The 17,717-nt window shown below is 36.6% G+C and overlaps 1 protein-coding gene across 8 annotated transcripts in view; it reads right to left on the reverse strand.

The window, feature by feature from the left end:
* Positions 1-745: 745 nt before the first annotated feature.
* Positions 746-17,717, reverse strand: part of Dgk (diacyl glycerol kinase 1) — a 108,449-nt gene continuing 91,477 nt past the window's right edge. For 6 of the 8 annotated variants that reach the window (XM_066286364.1, XM_066286365.1, XM_066286359.1 and 3 more), the window contains 9 exons: positions 13,327-13,485; positions 10,588-10,762; positions 8,956-9,069; positions 8,741-8,900; positions 8,580-8,688; positions 8,367-8,522; positions 8,068-8,266; positions 7,351-7,532; positions 746-7,099 (listed from right to left, as the gene is read on the reverse strand). In XM_066286364.1, coding sequence (XP_066142461.1) covers positions 7,010-7,099; positions 7,351-7,532; positions 8,068-8,266; positions 8,367-8,522; positions 8,580-8,688; positions 8,741-8,900; positions 8,956-9,069; positions 10,588-10,762; positions 13,327-13,485 — 1,344 coding nt within the window. In that variant the 3' untranslated portion in view covers positions 746-7,009. Of the gene's footprint in view, positions 7,100-7,350; positions 7,533-7,603; positions 7,729-8,067; positions 8,267-8,366; positions 8,523-8,579; positions 8,689-8,740; positions 8,901-8,955; positions 9,070-10,587; positions 10,763-13,326; positions 13,486-17,717 lie in introns of those variants that run through there. The other 2 variants (XM_066286363.1, XM_066286366.1) reach the window with 2 other exon arrangements.

The raw sequence follows: 17,717 nt of genomic DNA on the forward strand, positions 1-17,717 counted from the left end.
ACTGACCGATAAACATTTTGCAATTTTTTTGGGGAGGGCAAAAACGGTAAGAAATTTTGGATTGGTTAAATGGGACACCATTATAGTATCACGGTTTTTCAGTTATTTCGAAAGGACCGCGATTTTCAGCTTTTAAATTTTGTTTCCGCCAGTGACGCTAAGGGATTGATAAAAACTAAGTTTTTTTCTACTTAATTTTACTTGGGCTTCAACACGAGTCTCGATATCGTTCAATCGTATTTCAGCTTTCGAGAACGATCACCAACGTTTTTATTCCCTTTAAGAAGAACTTTTTAATGCAAATTCATTGACGTATCACGTTTAGTAACGTTTGGAGTTTTAATTGATCTTTTTATTATTTCATGGAGTCAGCTTTATTCATCTGTGCGCATTCGACGTGACCAAAATGAAATAGCAAAATTACAAAAATCGTTCTTGAAAATCCAAAAAGTTCGAGAATCCTCAGTAATATTCCTCCGAATACGACTCGTGCATCCAGTTGTTACATTACGAGTGAATATACAAATGTTTTCTCAATCTATTACGTGTGCAATTATTTTCGTATCATTCCCTGTAAAGGTCGCAAATGGCCGAGAGGACTAGAAGCCAGAGCTAACAGTCTCGGTGAAGCGAAATCTCAGACTTAAGGGCGAAGCGACGGGTTGGGCACACGATCGATCTAAATGAGTAAAACTCTAAGTTAATTCAATTAAGAAACCAAATAAAACAATTATAATTTCTCGAAGGAATATAATTATGTATTTATACTTGACGATTAGCACGTAAAGATATTTAACGAAACTTGTATACGAGACAAAGATTAATCGAAATGATTCATGACTCTTAAATATTTCCAAATGCGTTAACAATTAAAGTTTGGAGAAAATCGAACCACTTTGACGACGAATAACAATATAACTTAAGTAAATTTATCTAAACTTAAATTATAGTATCACATAGGATTGAAAGGTTAACAAAATTTATATCTATCATTAAATAACAGATACAAAATTAACATTAATCTCACAATATAAGAATACTGTTGGCTCAATACGAAATGGTTTAAAGGTTTGCACGAACGCATGGTTGACATTAAAGCGTAGAAAGCAATTTACTTAGAGTGAAATACAGGATGCCATACCAACCCGTTAGGTAACTTCTTTCTGTCTACAAGTGTCTGAAAGGTGAAATTAATAGTTATAACTTCAATATCGATACTAAATAAGTCATCGTAATGTAAATTTTATTTACAATAAAGATCTGAGACATCCTGTACAGTGTCAAAAATATATATAGACGAGTCGGCGCTGTGTATCGATGAGAACTGCTTACATACAATGAGATATGAAACAAAATAAAATGCATTTAAGTTGCAATGAACTTGGACGTTACACGTAAAGCTATAGGACTTTGATTTGGGGGCACTAACATTTGCAGACGGTCAACTACTGACACATAAGTTGACGTGAGAAATTCTTTTCAGTGTCCCATTTAACACAGACACTTATATTTATACAGGGCGCGGACGAAAATGTCTTAGAACTTACACATTCTACCATATACACGGTTTTTATTTTACAATTAAAGCTTCAACAGCAATAGACTTCTCCACATTCTTGTTTATAGTGGCAGTTCTAAATTGATATAATAAAACGTAGATAACTTTTTATAAATGCATTTTATGTTTTTAATGTTGGGTTTTGGAGCAGTCTTGAAACAACGATCATTTTGAGACTGCTCGATGGGTTTTTCATTAGTTTCAAAAGGTGTCTGAAGATCATCTTCGTTGGCAAACATCAGTGGACTGAGGGCCAAAACGCAGTTGTTTCAACCCTGTTCGGTAATAAATTAACATCTAGAAAGTAAGATGTAACATCGAGACATTCAATGGTTTGCCCACTTCTTTGAAAGTGTTGTCATAGTCGAATTCTCATGTAAAACTCTCGACTAAAAGAAGCTTAGTCAAAGTCGAATTAAGATCCGTTAGTTTCCGTAAGGAGGATATCAGTACAAAAGTTCTTGGGACTGAAAGATTAGTAAGTTTCCTCAATAATCAACGTCATCTCATTCGATGATTACGGCCTCGAGCGGCCGAAACGCTATTTTCCAATGTTCGGATTGCGCATGACATTAATAATTTGTATGGGGCCGCTCCGAGTTTGCCATATTCCAATTAGAAATGATTGTCTAACCTGGATTAACTTAAAAAAGACATTTTCTAATAATTCTTTTAGTGTCCCTGCAATTAACGGTTCTTTCCAATTGCCAATATTGGCGCTACGCAATTAAAGTTCTTCTGAGCGATTTCGAATCTGGATTTGAAGTTTTCCAGAGAATTAACAGAACACGTTTAACGGTAAGTCGTAGATTCTCTGAAACAATGTAGGTTTTAAATGGATTTTGTTAGAGATGCATAGATAATGGCGAATTTATGGGTTGTACGGGAGTCGATATTGACAACACCTTCGAAGCAACAATTTTGACAGAATGACCACTGGCCTCACGATAGATTTGGAATAGTTTCGGAGGAATTTATAAAATTTTCAGATGTTTTCGTCGTTCATCAGATTCGTCATAAACTGTTTCGTTCTTTTTAAGTCAGTAAATTATTATTGTCGATGAAACCAGTGGTCTTCAGTGATACCAATAAGTTACAGCGAACAGATAATATATCAACTATATTATTAACAGACATTTTAGATAGTTTACCATATTTAGTCACAGTTACTAACGTATTTAGCGATAATCATAACATTCGCTTAGAATCCGTCAAACTTGTGATGTAACTTACGCTACTTGGAAGTACCAATCACAAGTCAGACATACATAGGTGTTTTTGAAGCAATTTTGGTAAGTAACACATAGAAAGGACACGTGAGACGCTGGTATAATAGAAATTTTCTTGATGGGTAGATGATTTGAAATACAGCTGTGTTTCAAATCACGTAACTTGTTAAGCTCCTTTCAAAATTAATGTGTAACAGGAACGTTACAGGCTCCTTACACCGACCGTTTAAGGACCTGGACATTATACCACCAACACCATATATACAACAAACATCTCAAAAGAACAAACTTTTACCGTCAAAGTTGATGGAGAAAACGTAAAAAAAAATAGGCGGCAACAGTGCAAACCAATAAGGTCATGTTTAGACACTGAAATATATCTTTATCCTTTTTTAGCATATAAAATTTTTACGACTTGTCATTTTACGTAAGACGACTCTCACTCGTTACATTTTGTGATATGAATGAGAGGTTAGATGATAGTTGCTGCCAAGCACTGGAGCTGAAAACAACCAGCGTCGATTCGGTGCACGACACCCTCTTCCGAACCTGTCGTGACTTGCCGACGAGTCTACTGCTCTAGTATCCATATAAGAGCTACAGGTGTAACGCCGTTGAATAACTGAACGATCGAAACAATGATTTCTATTAACTTTAACAGTTTTAACAACTCGATTTTAGAAGTGAAACGTCAATCGGGCAATCATTAAAACCTCCTGGCCCATTTCTTAAAGTAGAGGTATAATTTGACATGCAAGGGAAACGCTAACTTTCTATAGTTTTTTGACGGAAAGTGGTGAAACATTGACGGAAAAGAATTACGTGTAAGTGTTACTCTTCTCATTTAATTCGTGAGATAAGGATTTTCTCTTCGCCCGTACAAGAAGGTAGTTGTGCTTGGGTTGTAGTCGAGGATGTCGCCAGATAGAGAAATTCATAAAAATAGTTTCCAAGTTTTTTTCAAAAATCCCTATGGAGCTCTCAGAGAAATCAGGGCACTTAATAAGTTCAGAGAGAACAGATACCGAAAGAGTTTCATCAATAAACAACAAAAAGCGCACTTTTGTACCTCACTGGTTCCGGTGAGTAAACGAGGCCAGGTAGGGCAATCGAGCTATAAAGAACACATTCGGACCTTTAGCCAAATGAACTTTGTACGTTAAATGCGTTCGCCGGTTCTATTGGAATCTCGTTGGCTGATGGTTTTCTGTGACGTTCCGTTGAGCGGCTCGTACTTTTTCTAAATTTACGAACGCGGCGGAAACTCAAGACGACTGGAACGTAGCAAAATTTAAATTGTTGGCAAATTTACTGTTACTTTCCGTCAGTTGAAAATTTATCGGAAAATGTAAAAAAATCGATTTTCTCGCCCTCTGTTTTGCCTGAAATTCAGCGTGGCGTTCCTGAAAAACCATTAAAAAAAAGTCGCTAGATGGAAGAATTTGCGCATGCTCACAAAAACGAATCAAAATCAATCGAAATAGTATCAGGCACTAAAAATTTTCTACGATTTAAAGTTCTTCACCCTTGTATTAATGGTTAATTGTTCCGAAGTTTCGCTCTCGTCGTTGGAAGATCATAACGTGCCTATCATGATTATTGCCAAAAAATACCGCACCACACCTATTATTAATACTAAACTATCTCGAACTCAAAACAACCAATATCAATCGAATTCACTTGACAAATCTCTATAAACATAGTTTATACAAAACCACGCTCACGGCGTAATACTTAAAAGTTTTCTACATAACGATGTATAGTTATCATCTGAGGTCCTACAATTCGCTTAAGAGATAAATGTTAGATATAAAAACTAGTGATTCCAAGAGTACTCTATTTCTAACTTGATGTGTATTTATGTATATCTTTCTTTAGTATAGTAAATCGTTTACAAGGCGGTAAGTTATAAGCGTTAAGTTTTATAATAATAAGGTTTTAATAACGTTCTAAAATTATTCAATTGGTAAATAATACCTACTACTACTGCCTAGAAATTATAGCTATGGAACCACATTTTTCTTCGGTAAGAAGCGCAGATTTATAGGCACTCAACTAGTGAGTATTCACGATTTAAGTAGTGGTTTTTTGTTAATCAGATTTTAGAGATACAGAAAACTATCCTTAAAGTTGAGTATTAATGCGATATAAATTCTATAACTTTGATATTTTCATTTTGTAAGTTTAAACGTGATCGAGCCAAATCCTTACGTGTTCAAATGACATTTTTCTGTTTTTCTCGATTTAAACATCTTCGATTGTGGCGTGTGTAATACGGCTCATTAGGAGACTTACAATTAAAAGGAAGACCTTTCTTAATTATATTTATGGTATTAATTAATTACTGCGTAGGTACCTTTGGCGGGAATTAGTTCGAAAGCAAGATGGTCCCTAAGATTCGCCTAGATATTTTAAACGTTTTATCGAACTACAGTTTTTACAATACTTATTATTTTATTGTTTAATAGCAGCCATCCTCAGCATTTTGTTTATAAGATTTCTAATAGTGAAATTATCCATAAGAAAATTATAGTCTTATGTCCGAATATTGAACTTGTGGATTTGCGCGATGAATCGTGATGTTATCTTTAAATGACAGCATATCTTAAATAAGATCTATGGTACCTTAAATCATAAACTTATCCTAGGTTTCCCTTGGGGGTAGTTGGCATTCATGGTTGAACTTAAGCCGGCGCCATCCCGTTTTACGATGAATAAGGCTATGATTTTGGAAGTAAATTCTTTATCGCGAAAATCTATTGTTTTTTCTTTGCTACTAAACTTCATTTTCGAAAGTTCCTTGAGACGTTTGCTTCCAAAAGTTTTTCGCACTAAGCGGAGAGGCTTCCTTCGTATCAAATACATGCCATACACTAAGCTGCAAAAAGGCGCTCCACTGATTTTTTTCGTTTTCGGTTTTTAACGAAGAAAAACCATATCAGTTTATAATTCGGAAATATGCAGAGATCTGATAATTCTTATCTAGGATTCTACAACTTCCGCCCGTGTTCCTAAAAACGATGACGTAACGACTTATGTTAATCTTCAATCGCTCTTCGATCCTCGTAAATTATCCACCGCAACATTCGTTTTGTTTCAGCTACGTCTACTTGGTCGAAAAACGACTTTGTTTGGTAGATATAGAATTGAGTTCAACCGAAAAAACCTAGAATGCAAACCCTTAGAAAACACATTTTGATTTACTATACACGACGATGCGGTTTTCATTAAGACCACTTTCCAAAAGCTATTTGCTTCTGCTCTAGATAACCTGTTAATCTGATTCTTACCTAAATCAGACTCGCCATTTATTCAATTAATTGAAACTTGATTTGAATTAGAAATTGAGTTTCATTCAATGGTAGGAGAAATTGTCTATAATTACTATAGGAGGATTTTTCAAATTGCCGCAAGTCGTTAGCAACCTGAATAGTCAGGAATTTCATAGATTACATATATATATATATATATATATATTATTTTGATAGAACTAAAATTTTGTCATTAGAAATAGATATTAGAATTACATAAAGAAGTGAGGTAATAGGTAAATAGGCGTGGATGGCGCAGTAAATATTTTTGGCACTGTTAGTTACAGGTATTTTGTCAATCTTCGACGTTGGTTTAAAGCAGAATTTTTCCGTTTTATCTAGTAAAAATGTGTTGGTGAAAATGACTCATGACTCAACCCCACAAGTTCAACACTCAGACTTTACCTACGAAGCTAGATGAATACAGGACATCAGTAACGTTTTTATCTAGAATATTTCTATTTTTTCTTCTTAATTATTGTATTAGCAGATAGTGTCTCGATATGTAGTGAATCATTTCTATATCTGAGTTAGTTAATATTTAAAGAGAAAATATTGCGTTATCCTGTATTCTTTTGACTTAACCTACAACGTCTATTATACTACCCGATGAACAGCATATATTTCTCATAAACTCAGATAAGTATCAACTGTAAGTTCTTACATATTTTGTAAGATTTAAGAGATTTCTCACAATAATAAACGATTATTTACAACATTTGAAAATAATACTGACTGAGAATACTAACTATAATCAAACAATACCAGAAGAAGTTTAATAAATTGTGCAGGTACATGAGAAATGAGTGAAGATAGTTAAGAGTTCTTAAAAACTTTCAGCGAAACTGTAAATTAGTTACATTAATATCACTTTAAAAATAGGAAAAAATCGCGATAAAATTAGATTAGATCTACCGCTTAAAGAAACGAAAAAACCCTTTCTTCTTCTCGGTAGCAGGAGCCATAAGCATAGGTACTTGGTTTTTGTGGGTGATGCGTATCTGAAATACGGTTAACCCAGTTTACCAAAAAAATTTCATTTCTATTGGTTTTTGTAAATTTTACTGAGGTAATTCACATCGTATCGAGACAATAGTTCTCAAAATGCCCAACATTTGATTAAATTTCACGAAATCAGATAAAGTTGCATTTGGTTCAAATTTTTACATTGTAGAAAGTTGCAGGCAAATGACTTATAACGATTTTTTTGCCAAATCTTCGCTAGGTGAGGTAAACAGGCATTGCTTCTTACCGTTGTTGGAGGTTGCATCCAGGGCTCCCCATCAATTTGCATTGGAAATGTCTTTTTTGTCTTTATAGTTACCGATGAGCATTGGGCGAGTCGTCGACCACTAGCAGTGATGCCCATTTTTACTTGGCCCATGTGCAGACAATTGTCGAGACCTATTACTTCTATTAACCCATCTCCGATATCTGAAAATGTTTACACGGGTCAACAGTATACGGACTAGATGCATGTTGTTTGAATTGACCTTTACTACGTTCAAGGATTTCGAATTTATTTCAAACCACTATTCTATATGTTCAAGACAACAACGTTCTATGGGATATTCGTGGGCATTCGATGAAAGTATTCATGGTATTTCCGTAAAAGTTCGTGGGTATCCAACTAGAAATGAAAGAGGACGTTGGGCAACCCAACGATGCGTGATTTTTCTTATTAATTTTATCAAGAATGTGCATGAACAAAGGAGGAAGGTGCGCACACATTATAGAACATATGTATATCCGAAGATGTACGCACACGCGGATGTAGCCCGGTGAGAATGGGCAAAAGAAGAGAATTGACACTACAAGTAGCTCTGCAGTTGCAGGAATGGAGGTTCAAGATTTTGATCTCAGGAGGACGCATAATTCAGTCACTTACTTGGCTCGCTCCTTTTATTTCATTCGCTCATTAGGCAAGCCGAAGTTTCTATAATTATGTATGTTCAATGGTGATTCTCACCTTGCACTGCCACACTCAAATCCACTGAATTGAAGCTGCTAGTGCTGATATCCTTCTCTCGTCCTTTTTTTCTACTCCTCCTGGAAACTGCCAAGTGTTCCCCCCAGAGATTCGAACCTCCGTGGGTGTAAGGTATGTTCAGGAATGTTATCCCCTGCAGTGGTAGGCCGTTTGCTAAATCTAATCCCACGCCATCGCACTGGAAACAAAATCAACATCTGAAATACCAGTTGATAATCTCTAAAATAGATTGTGTTTTTAGGTAATTGACAAAATTTAAATTATCTTGAACGACTTACTTCAATTTCAATCGACTGTTGGAGGTTTTTGCATGACGCGAATAACGTCTCTGTTGTGGCAAATTCCACATACCACAATTTGTTTTTCATCCTACTATTAAATCTATCAGGGTTTTTACTCCTTTCATTATGAAATTTGTTGCAAATTGCAGCGTCCTGTAACAAACATTCTAGAAATCACACCGAGAGATCGGGGAAAAAGTGAATATTTACCACGCCTATGGAAAAATAATTATTTATAACATTGTATGGTATTCTAGTATCCACTACTTTGACGTTGTTGGGATCCAACTGAGAGGTGTCATACAGTTCTATTGACCATCTAAAAAGAGGAACTTGTTTCAGTTTGCTAAAGCTTTAAATATTTCTGGTACCTGTCCATCATTATTGTGGAAGCTCTTTCAATTTTGTGGAGTATCTTATGAACAGACTCTCCTTCGTACCCCCCACCCCATCGAAGGCAGCGCGCAAGGTCGTTACCGGTGCCTAAGGGGATCACTGCAACTGCGGGTTGGCACTCGAGTTCCACTTTATCTGGGAAGAAACGAAGGTGTGCAATCACGTATTGGTTGCACGCAACGATAATTACCCATGGATTCGAGCACCCAGCCCACAGTTCCATCGCCACCACAACAGACAACTTTAAAGTTTGGCACATCTTTGAACATGTTTAAGCCTTGCATCGGTCCTCCTTGACTTGATCCTAAAATTACGTTAATAAGTAATGGTTAGTTATTTCTAGTACTGCCGGTTTTAGTGCTATACTGGGTGTCCTTATTTGCGAAATAAGGACTAAATTATTTCATTCTCATTGTCTAACAGAACATTTATCTAGGAGAAATTTCCCTGTCAATGTCTGGAATAACCGAAATGCGATACGGTCCTTTTAATTATTAAATAAAACTTAATCTCCGTACTCAGCAGGAATTAACACATTCCGGAGAAACCGCTTTTAAGTCCAGAAGTCACGTTAATGACCAAATTAATGGCCACATCTATTTTCATTAGTTCGACTTTCCCAAGGGATAATACAATAAATAAGCTGAGCATTCAGTGTAATTCCGATTTTTGATGAAATTACGTAAATCCGAGTAGTTAGAAAACTACTAACCTGAATTACTCCAATATATAAATACACATATATATATATATATAGTATATACAGGGTGTCTCTAAAAGATGCGGAAAAAGTGCTGCCACAAATTTCCGAGGCTAAACTATGATGGTCAAATCCATCTTATCTCAGTCCAAAAGTGGACGATTTCGCAGATACAGAGTGTCAAACGTTCAATTTAATTTTTTACGACGTATTAATCTTTGTACACACGAAAATTGAGGTCACTTTGAACATTTGTTAAAAGCGTTTATTATTAATTAACGATTTGTTGATAAATTTGTTATTGGCTGTTTTTACTATGGAATAAAATTAACAACGCGTTTACTTGTTTTTGTAATTTTTGGCGTTACTCTTGTGGGAATTCGATACAATGGTCAGTTTGTGTAACAAATCAAATTAATTTTTTATTCAAATTGTGTTCAGTTATTACAATTAATTTCGACTTGGCCGTACACGAAATGAACTTCTTAAATTCACATATCTCACAATCGATTGCTCAAGTCGACTGTTACCAGGTGTACCTTTTTTAGGTAAAAAACGTTGAAGAATACGAAATTTTATTCAGAAGTAAAATGCAGTGTGGCTCAAAAAAATGATTTCGTTTTAAATGTGCGCAAAGTACCGCGGGTGGCGCCCCCTGCATTTCAAAATGAAAATGAAAGCAGCTTTCAATTTATCACTCCAAAAAACCCCCCCTAGTCGAATATTGTGATCATACACCAGTTATTAAAAGAAATGTTTATGAGAAACTGGAACCAAATTGAACTTTTGACACTTCGTATCTCCGAAATCATCCACTTTTGAACTGAGGTAAGTTGAGTTAGATCATCATATTTTAGCCTCATGAATTTGTGGTAGCGTTTTTTCCACACCTTTGAGAGACACCCTGTATACGTGTGTGCAAAACATACATATAAATAATAAGTTTAATTTCAAATTGAGACATTAGAAAGTAACGCATAACGACCTGCATAATTACATAAACGGTAGAAAATAATATGAGATCGACAATACTCTGAATTGCTCTTTTCATACGTCATTTTCAATTGCGGCCCCAGATGCATAAAGGCCAATGCATATGTATATCATGTGAATGAAACTTACCTAAAATGTGGACCTGCCTCGGGTTGAGAATATACTGGAACTTCCTTAATATCTTATATCCTTGCCTTCCTCCCGATTTGGGATTAATGAACACTAAAAGGGGAACCGTGTTGGGGAGTGGAGTTATTTGAAATGACATTGCAGGCTGCTTATTTTGATTTGATGTTAAAGAACTCTGAAAACAAGCACGAAGCATTCAATTAATCTCTCTGAACGTCCTTGTAAAATATCAATGAGTAAGTAATTACTTTGAAACTTTATTCTGGAAACTTCGAAGCATGGTGTGCGTAATGTGACCGAACGATCAAAGAGACATTTATGTGCCCAATGCAGCTACACTAAAAGTATATACAGGTACATTCGCCGAAAGTTCGCGTTATTTATTAAATATTTGTATATACACATAAATAATAAAACTCGGATTGAAATATTCAGCAACGCGACTCAAGGTAATAGAGAAAGGCTCGATTCAACAAGTTTGTTCTAAAACCGGATGAAAGTTTTAAAATTCGGAAGTAGTTATGGAATGAAATAACCGTCAGTTTGCGAAGTTTAATTTCGCTAGGGCTTATTACCTGATAGAATGAATGGTATTTTTGTTGTATGCAGATAAATGATTTGTTATAAAAGCTAAGTAATATTACATGGTGTTAGAGTCTGTTTAGTACGTCGTGATAGAAACTGTCCGTTGGAAATCGGCTTTAAAACAAAAAAAAATTCAGTACAAATTTTCAAAGATATGTAGGTTTCCACACAGAGAGAATTGCTAATCTTCAGAAATCTCCTCGTAAAAGAATACTAAGTGAGCAATTAAGTTTCCGGGTTTGTTTGATCAACGAAAAATGGAAAATTTTAAGAGAAACAACAAGAAATGGTTTATTTTAAGAATCGTTCCTCTCTATCTACGCATTTCTGCCACATCCCTGGCAATACATAAATACCTCGAAGATAAAATGACGGGTCTTTGGACCGAAACCATTCGTCCAACCAGTGTTGCACTCCCTCGAAATTGCCCAAGTGCAGCCCCCTCCGCCAAGCCATGGGCCATCGATCGGAACAAGTGAAAATCGGAGGGGGCCAGGTCTGGCGAATGTGGCGGGTGCAGGCCCCGTTTCAGCGTTTTAATGGTGTCCTGGACGATGGAAGTGCAACGGCTTACATCACTCGTCCGTGTCTCCTGTTCCATTCTGGCCGTTTTTCGAGTAACGTACGATTCAGATTGATTAGTTGCTGTCGGTAGCGATGCCCATTGACAGTTTCTCCCGGTTTCAGCAGCTCATGGTACACAGTGCCTTTTCGGTGTCGTCAAACGCAGAGCATTGTCTTCTCTCCGAAGCGATTTGGTCGTGTCGTCGATGTCGTCGCTGCTTCGCCAGGTGAAAGCCACGATCTTTTGCGTTTAAGTTTCTCAAAATATGTTCACTTCTCATCTCCAGTGACAATTCGGTGCAGAAAGCTCTTTCTTTCATGCCGTAAAAGCGAAATTTCGCAGCCGATCCCCCGATTCTCAATCTGTCTCTCAGTCAACCCGTGCGGCACCCATTTTTCCTCTTTCTGGATTTTTCCCGTGGCACTCGAACGTTCGGAAATACCTTGGCGAATCACGTTTAATGCCTCCGCAAGTCGATCTTGCGTTTGCGCATCGTCGTCATCCGATGACGCTTGCAGATCGGCGTCTTCAGTTGATTTCGATATTCCGGAGCGTTTCTTGTCCTCGATGTCGAAGTCGCCGCTTCTGAAGCGCTTAAACCGATCTTCGCAAGTGGTTTTCGATGGTGCATGTTGGTCCTAGGCCTCCACAAGCAAATGACGTGCTTCAGCTGCATTGTTTTTCTTCAAATTAAAGCAGAAAAGCGAAGCCTCCCGCAAGTGTTGTTTGTTCGGCACGAAACTCGACGTTTTCGTTCTTAGAAAAATGTCGCTAAATGCTGATAAATGTTGCTATTCCGACCGGTTATGGATGACAACTGTCTGAGCTACAAACAAAACGCAGTTTCCGCCATTGTGTCGATTACACGTGTCGTTAGCGCCATCCATGCGTGAAACCCGGAAACTCGGTTGCGCACCTAGTAAAGCCGACAAATTTGGGTGAAATTTGGCTAATACTAGTCTCCTTGCCGAGATCCAAAACGGCAAGCGATCTGGAAACACCTTGTTGAAAACAAATAATATCTAAAAACCATCAACAGCATCCAGCGTAATTTACTCAAACCATTTGTAACGCTTCAATGTATCCTTTGACATTTCGTTTACATTGAAATACGGGCCCAAGACCGAAGGTGAACACGGGACGTACCAAATAGTGATCTATTTAGAATACACGGCCGTTTTCTTTCGAATTGAGTTTTCCGAATAATACGTGTTACGATTTAAACATCACGTAATATTCGATTTCGTTACAAAGACCAGATTCGCCATTTCGCAAAATAATACTCAGAAGGTAATCATTTAAGTGGCAAATCAATTATTTACTCGGCGGTTAACCGGGCTGGGAAAGTATACATACCCGAGTTTTGAACTGCTAAAGTTATTCAGGTTAGTCGAGGTTACTGCCGAATTTATGGACGATTCGTAATCTATTTTAAAATCTATGTCCAAGACAATAAGATGTCTTTTATCGATTGGTCATGACACCGCAATACAAACTTCTACTGAACAGAAAATATATACATAATCTAGTACCACCTAAAAACACTTAAACACGAATAAATACGGGATCAAAACGTCACCAGTACATACAATGCTTACGTTATCTCCTCCATATCTGGAACCCCTCTTTTGTACTGACCGTTGCCTGTCCAGTACTATGGGGCAAATGGCTGTCGGCGGTAAAATATGGACAGAATGTTCCCCTAGGGCACACTCAGCCTTCACTTGTGACACACACTTGTTGTGCAGCTGAAAATAAATGATCACTAAGTTAAATTCGATTGAGTGCCGAACTAAATGGCGAATTAATTATTATTTAGTTCCAAAATAACAAACTTTTCTTGAAAAGGTTCCAAAGAGAGAATTTCAACAATGTTAGCAAGTAAAGGAGAAATCCTGATAAAGCTTTGTCGATCTCAAAGGGCACATTTTATAATCCTGTAGGGTGTAAAATCGCTTAGTTTTCAGTTCCAACCGGAAAATGTCAGGAATTAAAACGCCCTATCAAAATCAGTTTCGCCGTTTGAACTTTTCCAGTGGTAATTCTCAATTCGTATTGGCAAAATTGGCCCTTTCAATGTAAAATGGTTAGAAAATAAAAGAAAATCTCTTTTGAATGCGGTTGTTTCATAAAAATACGGAGCTGCAAGGGATGAATAACCGGCAACTAAATAAAATAAGTTTAGTGAAGGCATGTCAGTAAATTAATGTATTAAGCGCGTTTAGCATGTGATTTTGCTAACGCATATATTAAATTCTAATACATTGCCCATTAACGATGGTCGCTTAAGATAATGGGATGAAAGTAATTACTCAGGAAGTTTGATATTAATTGAAAATTACATAATATTTTTTTGAATGAGTTTTTCTGAAAGGGAAAATTGTTGTTTTCGACGAAGAGCGTGTAAAAAAAGGAATAGGTAATAAAAACTGGAGCACTGAAAGGACGGTTCAATATTAGATATCTGATATCTAGAAAACACTTTGAGATTTAAAGAGAGATAGGAATCTACATATTAGACGGATAAACCTCCTGGGGTCGTATATATATATACATATATATATATATATATATGTATATAAATAAGAAAAAAAAATCAATATAGAATTTTTGTTTGGGTGGATAAGTAAATATAGCAGAGCAGATTATAAGAACTTCCATTTTATTGATTCCTGCATAAAATCGATCTCGTCCAGAAAACAGATTGATCATTGAACAGTCATTACGCAAACAAACTTGTTGACTTGCACGACCTAAAAGCGTGAAGATTTTCTCAGTTGCAAAACTAGTTTCATTGTTAGCATCGCTGACGCTTTGTAATGGAAACCCGAGCAACCGAATAGACGTGAATTTTCTTCTTTTGCGACAAGATATTATTTGACATTATTCTTGACCAACCAGAGATAATACTCAGCTCTCAGCTTCTGATTAAAGCTTCATAACTTAGATGTGTCTGCGAACAAATACTCCAACATTCCAAGAACGAAAAGCGCCATTACGTGGGTGATATCATTTCTGTCCATTAGTCTGCGAAAGCCACCATTTTCAGCAATGCGGTGCTTTGTAACCGGATATAGCTGATGTTTCCAAGTATAATCTGATATAATGCCAACTTAGACAGAGAGAAACGATGAAATTTCATCAGCCCCAGCTAAAACTCGGCTGATTCCAGCCAATATCTGCGACTGTGTAATACGTTCGAGTAATCCTTCCGAAATCCTAGATGTAAAGAGTATAATGCAACTGGGAAAAACGACTTTTGGTCTGGCACATCAAGTTCAGATGAGAATATTTCTTTCTTAAGAAAATAACCAAAAGCTCACTTTGATGGGGAATGTTTAAATGAGCGATATTTGATTTTTTTTTTCTAAAAAATTAGGGTTACATTCACAATCGCACATTTAAACTGGATTAGATCTACGGGGTGACACGCACTGCAATGGACACACGTGTACGTGTAGAGGACCACAAAACAACTTGACTTTTTATATGCAAATCTTGTCCTCTGACCCCGAAAAATTCGGAAACGCGCTGTATTTCTGAAATTCTATAACACAGAACAACCAAATATTGCAAATGTATTTGTTTTATGGACACTCTTAGTCGGTCGAAACTTCGCTTAACGGTGGGTTGCCCTTGGGGCTCTTTTTTAACTCCCCCTTCGGAAGTTTTTAATTAATGCTAGGCCACAGCTAAGCCTATAATATTCTGCCTCAGCAAAGTTGACAAACGCTCCTTTTCAGATGAAAAAATCAACACTAAATATGCTATTTAAAATGGCTTCCTTTTTTGTTTTACACATAAATACACCCTCCGCCGAAAATTACCTCTCAATTTAATCAATAAATGCAGCATTTTATAATGGAGCCTGTGTTATTGATGCAATTCCATAAATCATCCACAATTTCAACGGGCGGCGAAAATACAAATCCTTTTTAAAATCGCTCAGAGAAAAAAAGTCTCACGTATTTAAATCTGGTGATCGCGGCGGTCATCGTCGAGAGCAGTTGCCCCCACGACTTATCGATAGATTTACAAGCGTTTGGTTTAACACTTCTCACATGTCCACGTTGAAACATGGAGACGCACCGTTCGCGCATAAATTCACGACGTAATTCTAAACGCGATTCTTCCAGTAGCTCAAGCAGAATATTTTGTAAAAAAAAAAAAACGAACGAGTTCAAACGGGTTGGTAAAATAACTGGCCAACCAAATAACGCCCAACAATACCTGCTCCCACATTAATTTTAAACTGTCTTTGGTTATGATGGATTATTATAGCATTTGGATTTTCACTTGAATATTTATGACTTTTGTGCGGATTTGTAATTTCTCTCCGTGTAAAGCAAGCTTCAGCTGGAAAAATGATGGTCCTGCGAAATTCAATATTCTGATCCAGGATGAAATTGCAAAAAATCGTCCTCGGCCATAATTCCCATAATAGGTCTAATAGTTCTTGAGCGCTTTGAAAATCGTGCTTCGGGTGCTGCTTCGAGGTTCGTTTTACACTCTACAAGACGTATGTCGTATTTCTTGTGTCTCCCGTGTGATAAATGCGACCTCCAACGTTGCTTCGACAAAGAGGACCCGTGTCTCGAGCCCCGCAAAAATTTCTCAAAAAATTGATCTATTATGACGTTCTCCACATGCATCCGTTTTACCTGAACGGCGTTACGAATCGCCCTGTACATACTTGAACTTCCTTCGTTTATTTAAAAAGTAATTTATTTCGCTCTGACTCACACAAGTACCTGACATTCTCATCAGGCAAATTGAAATAACCCGAATTGTTTACCCTGATGTCTTCTAGTAGACATCGCAGTAGATTCTCCACGACAATAATTTATTAGATGTTGCATCGAATGGAGATCCTGCAATAAATCCGAATACAGAGCATTGTTTTCGAAATAATTAGGGTAATGTGTTTGTCGAAGATATACATAACAGGAAAAACATGACAAAGAAGTATAAAAACACCGGACAAAGGGAGGAAAAACAACCCTATTTGCTTTTAATCAAATCGATTGTTTATGTAAAATGTCGATTACCATTTACCCTCGCATATGTGTTTGAACGAGAACCTAAATTGTTTATGTACTTACTTAAAGTTGAATTGTGCGTGTATTTGCGGGAAATGTATGTTTGCATATGAACATTGTTTACACATTTGGGATTGCTTTTGGATCTGTAGGGTGAACTATGATTTTTGAGACAATAAACTGTAATAACGTACAACGCAAAACCCGTTGCAATCTTTAATATAAACCAATTGTGGGGTTGAAAATTGAAATTTAATCTACTTAGGGGATGTTATGAAATCTGGAAAACAAAACGTTTGCATATTAATAAAAACAACATTATAACGAGACATGTTTTTACAAGTCTTAAGTTTAAAGAAGCGCAGGAGGTATGCGGGAATATAAGACATTGAGCCCCCATTTAAGATTGTTGTTATTTCAGGAGTTAGCAAATATGCATATTTTCTATACAAGTTCCGAGGAACGTTCTATGAAATTAGTCACTTGAAAACAATTCTATAGTGTTCGATTGATTTTAAAACTATTCCGAAAACCTTGCAGTTTATAATATCAATAAAAACGTGATTTTTTTCCCTTTTGCACTCAAGAGTGCAAATGGGCATTTTAATAACTTTTTTTTGCTAATTATTGTAGTTTGTAAAACGCATGGTGGAAGAAAAAGCTTCGTTTTACTAGTCGAAAATTGTATATTGTCATTCGAAAATATTACTCAAATCGGTGCAGGTTTGTCTGCGAAACTATTTTCTTAGTAACAGAAAATGCCATTTTCATGACCCGTTGAATAAAACTCCATTTTTCATTTGCGAAGCTTAGCTGCATATTTCTGGCTATGTAAGATCCCAATAAAACAGAATTTGAGCTGAACATCTATCCAATTAAGGAGAAGCCCCTATATCTGGCTAAAGTATGAGTTCGAGCAGCAATAAGCTAACTTCAGCTAA

The sequence above is a fragment of the Euwallacea fornicatus genome, chromosome 10 (genome assembly GCF_040115645.1).
Source record: "Euwallacea fornicatus isolate EFF26 chromosome 10, ASM4011564v1, whole genome shotgun sequence".
Taxonomy (NCBI): domain Eukaryota; kingdom Metazoa; phylum Arthropoda; class Insecta; order Coleoptera; family Curculionidae; genus Euwallacea; species Euwallacea fornicatus.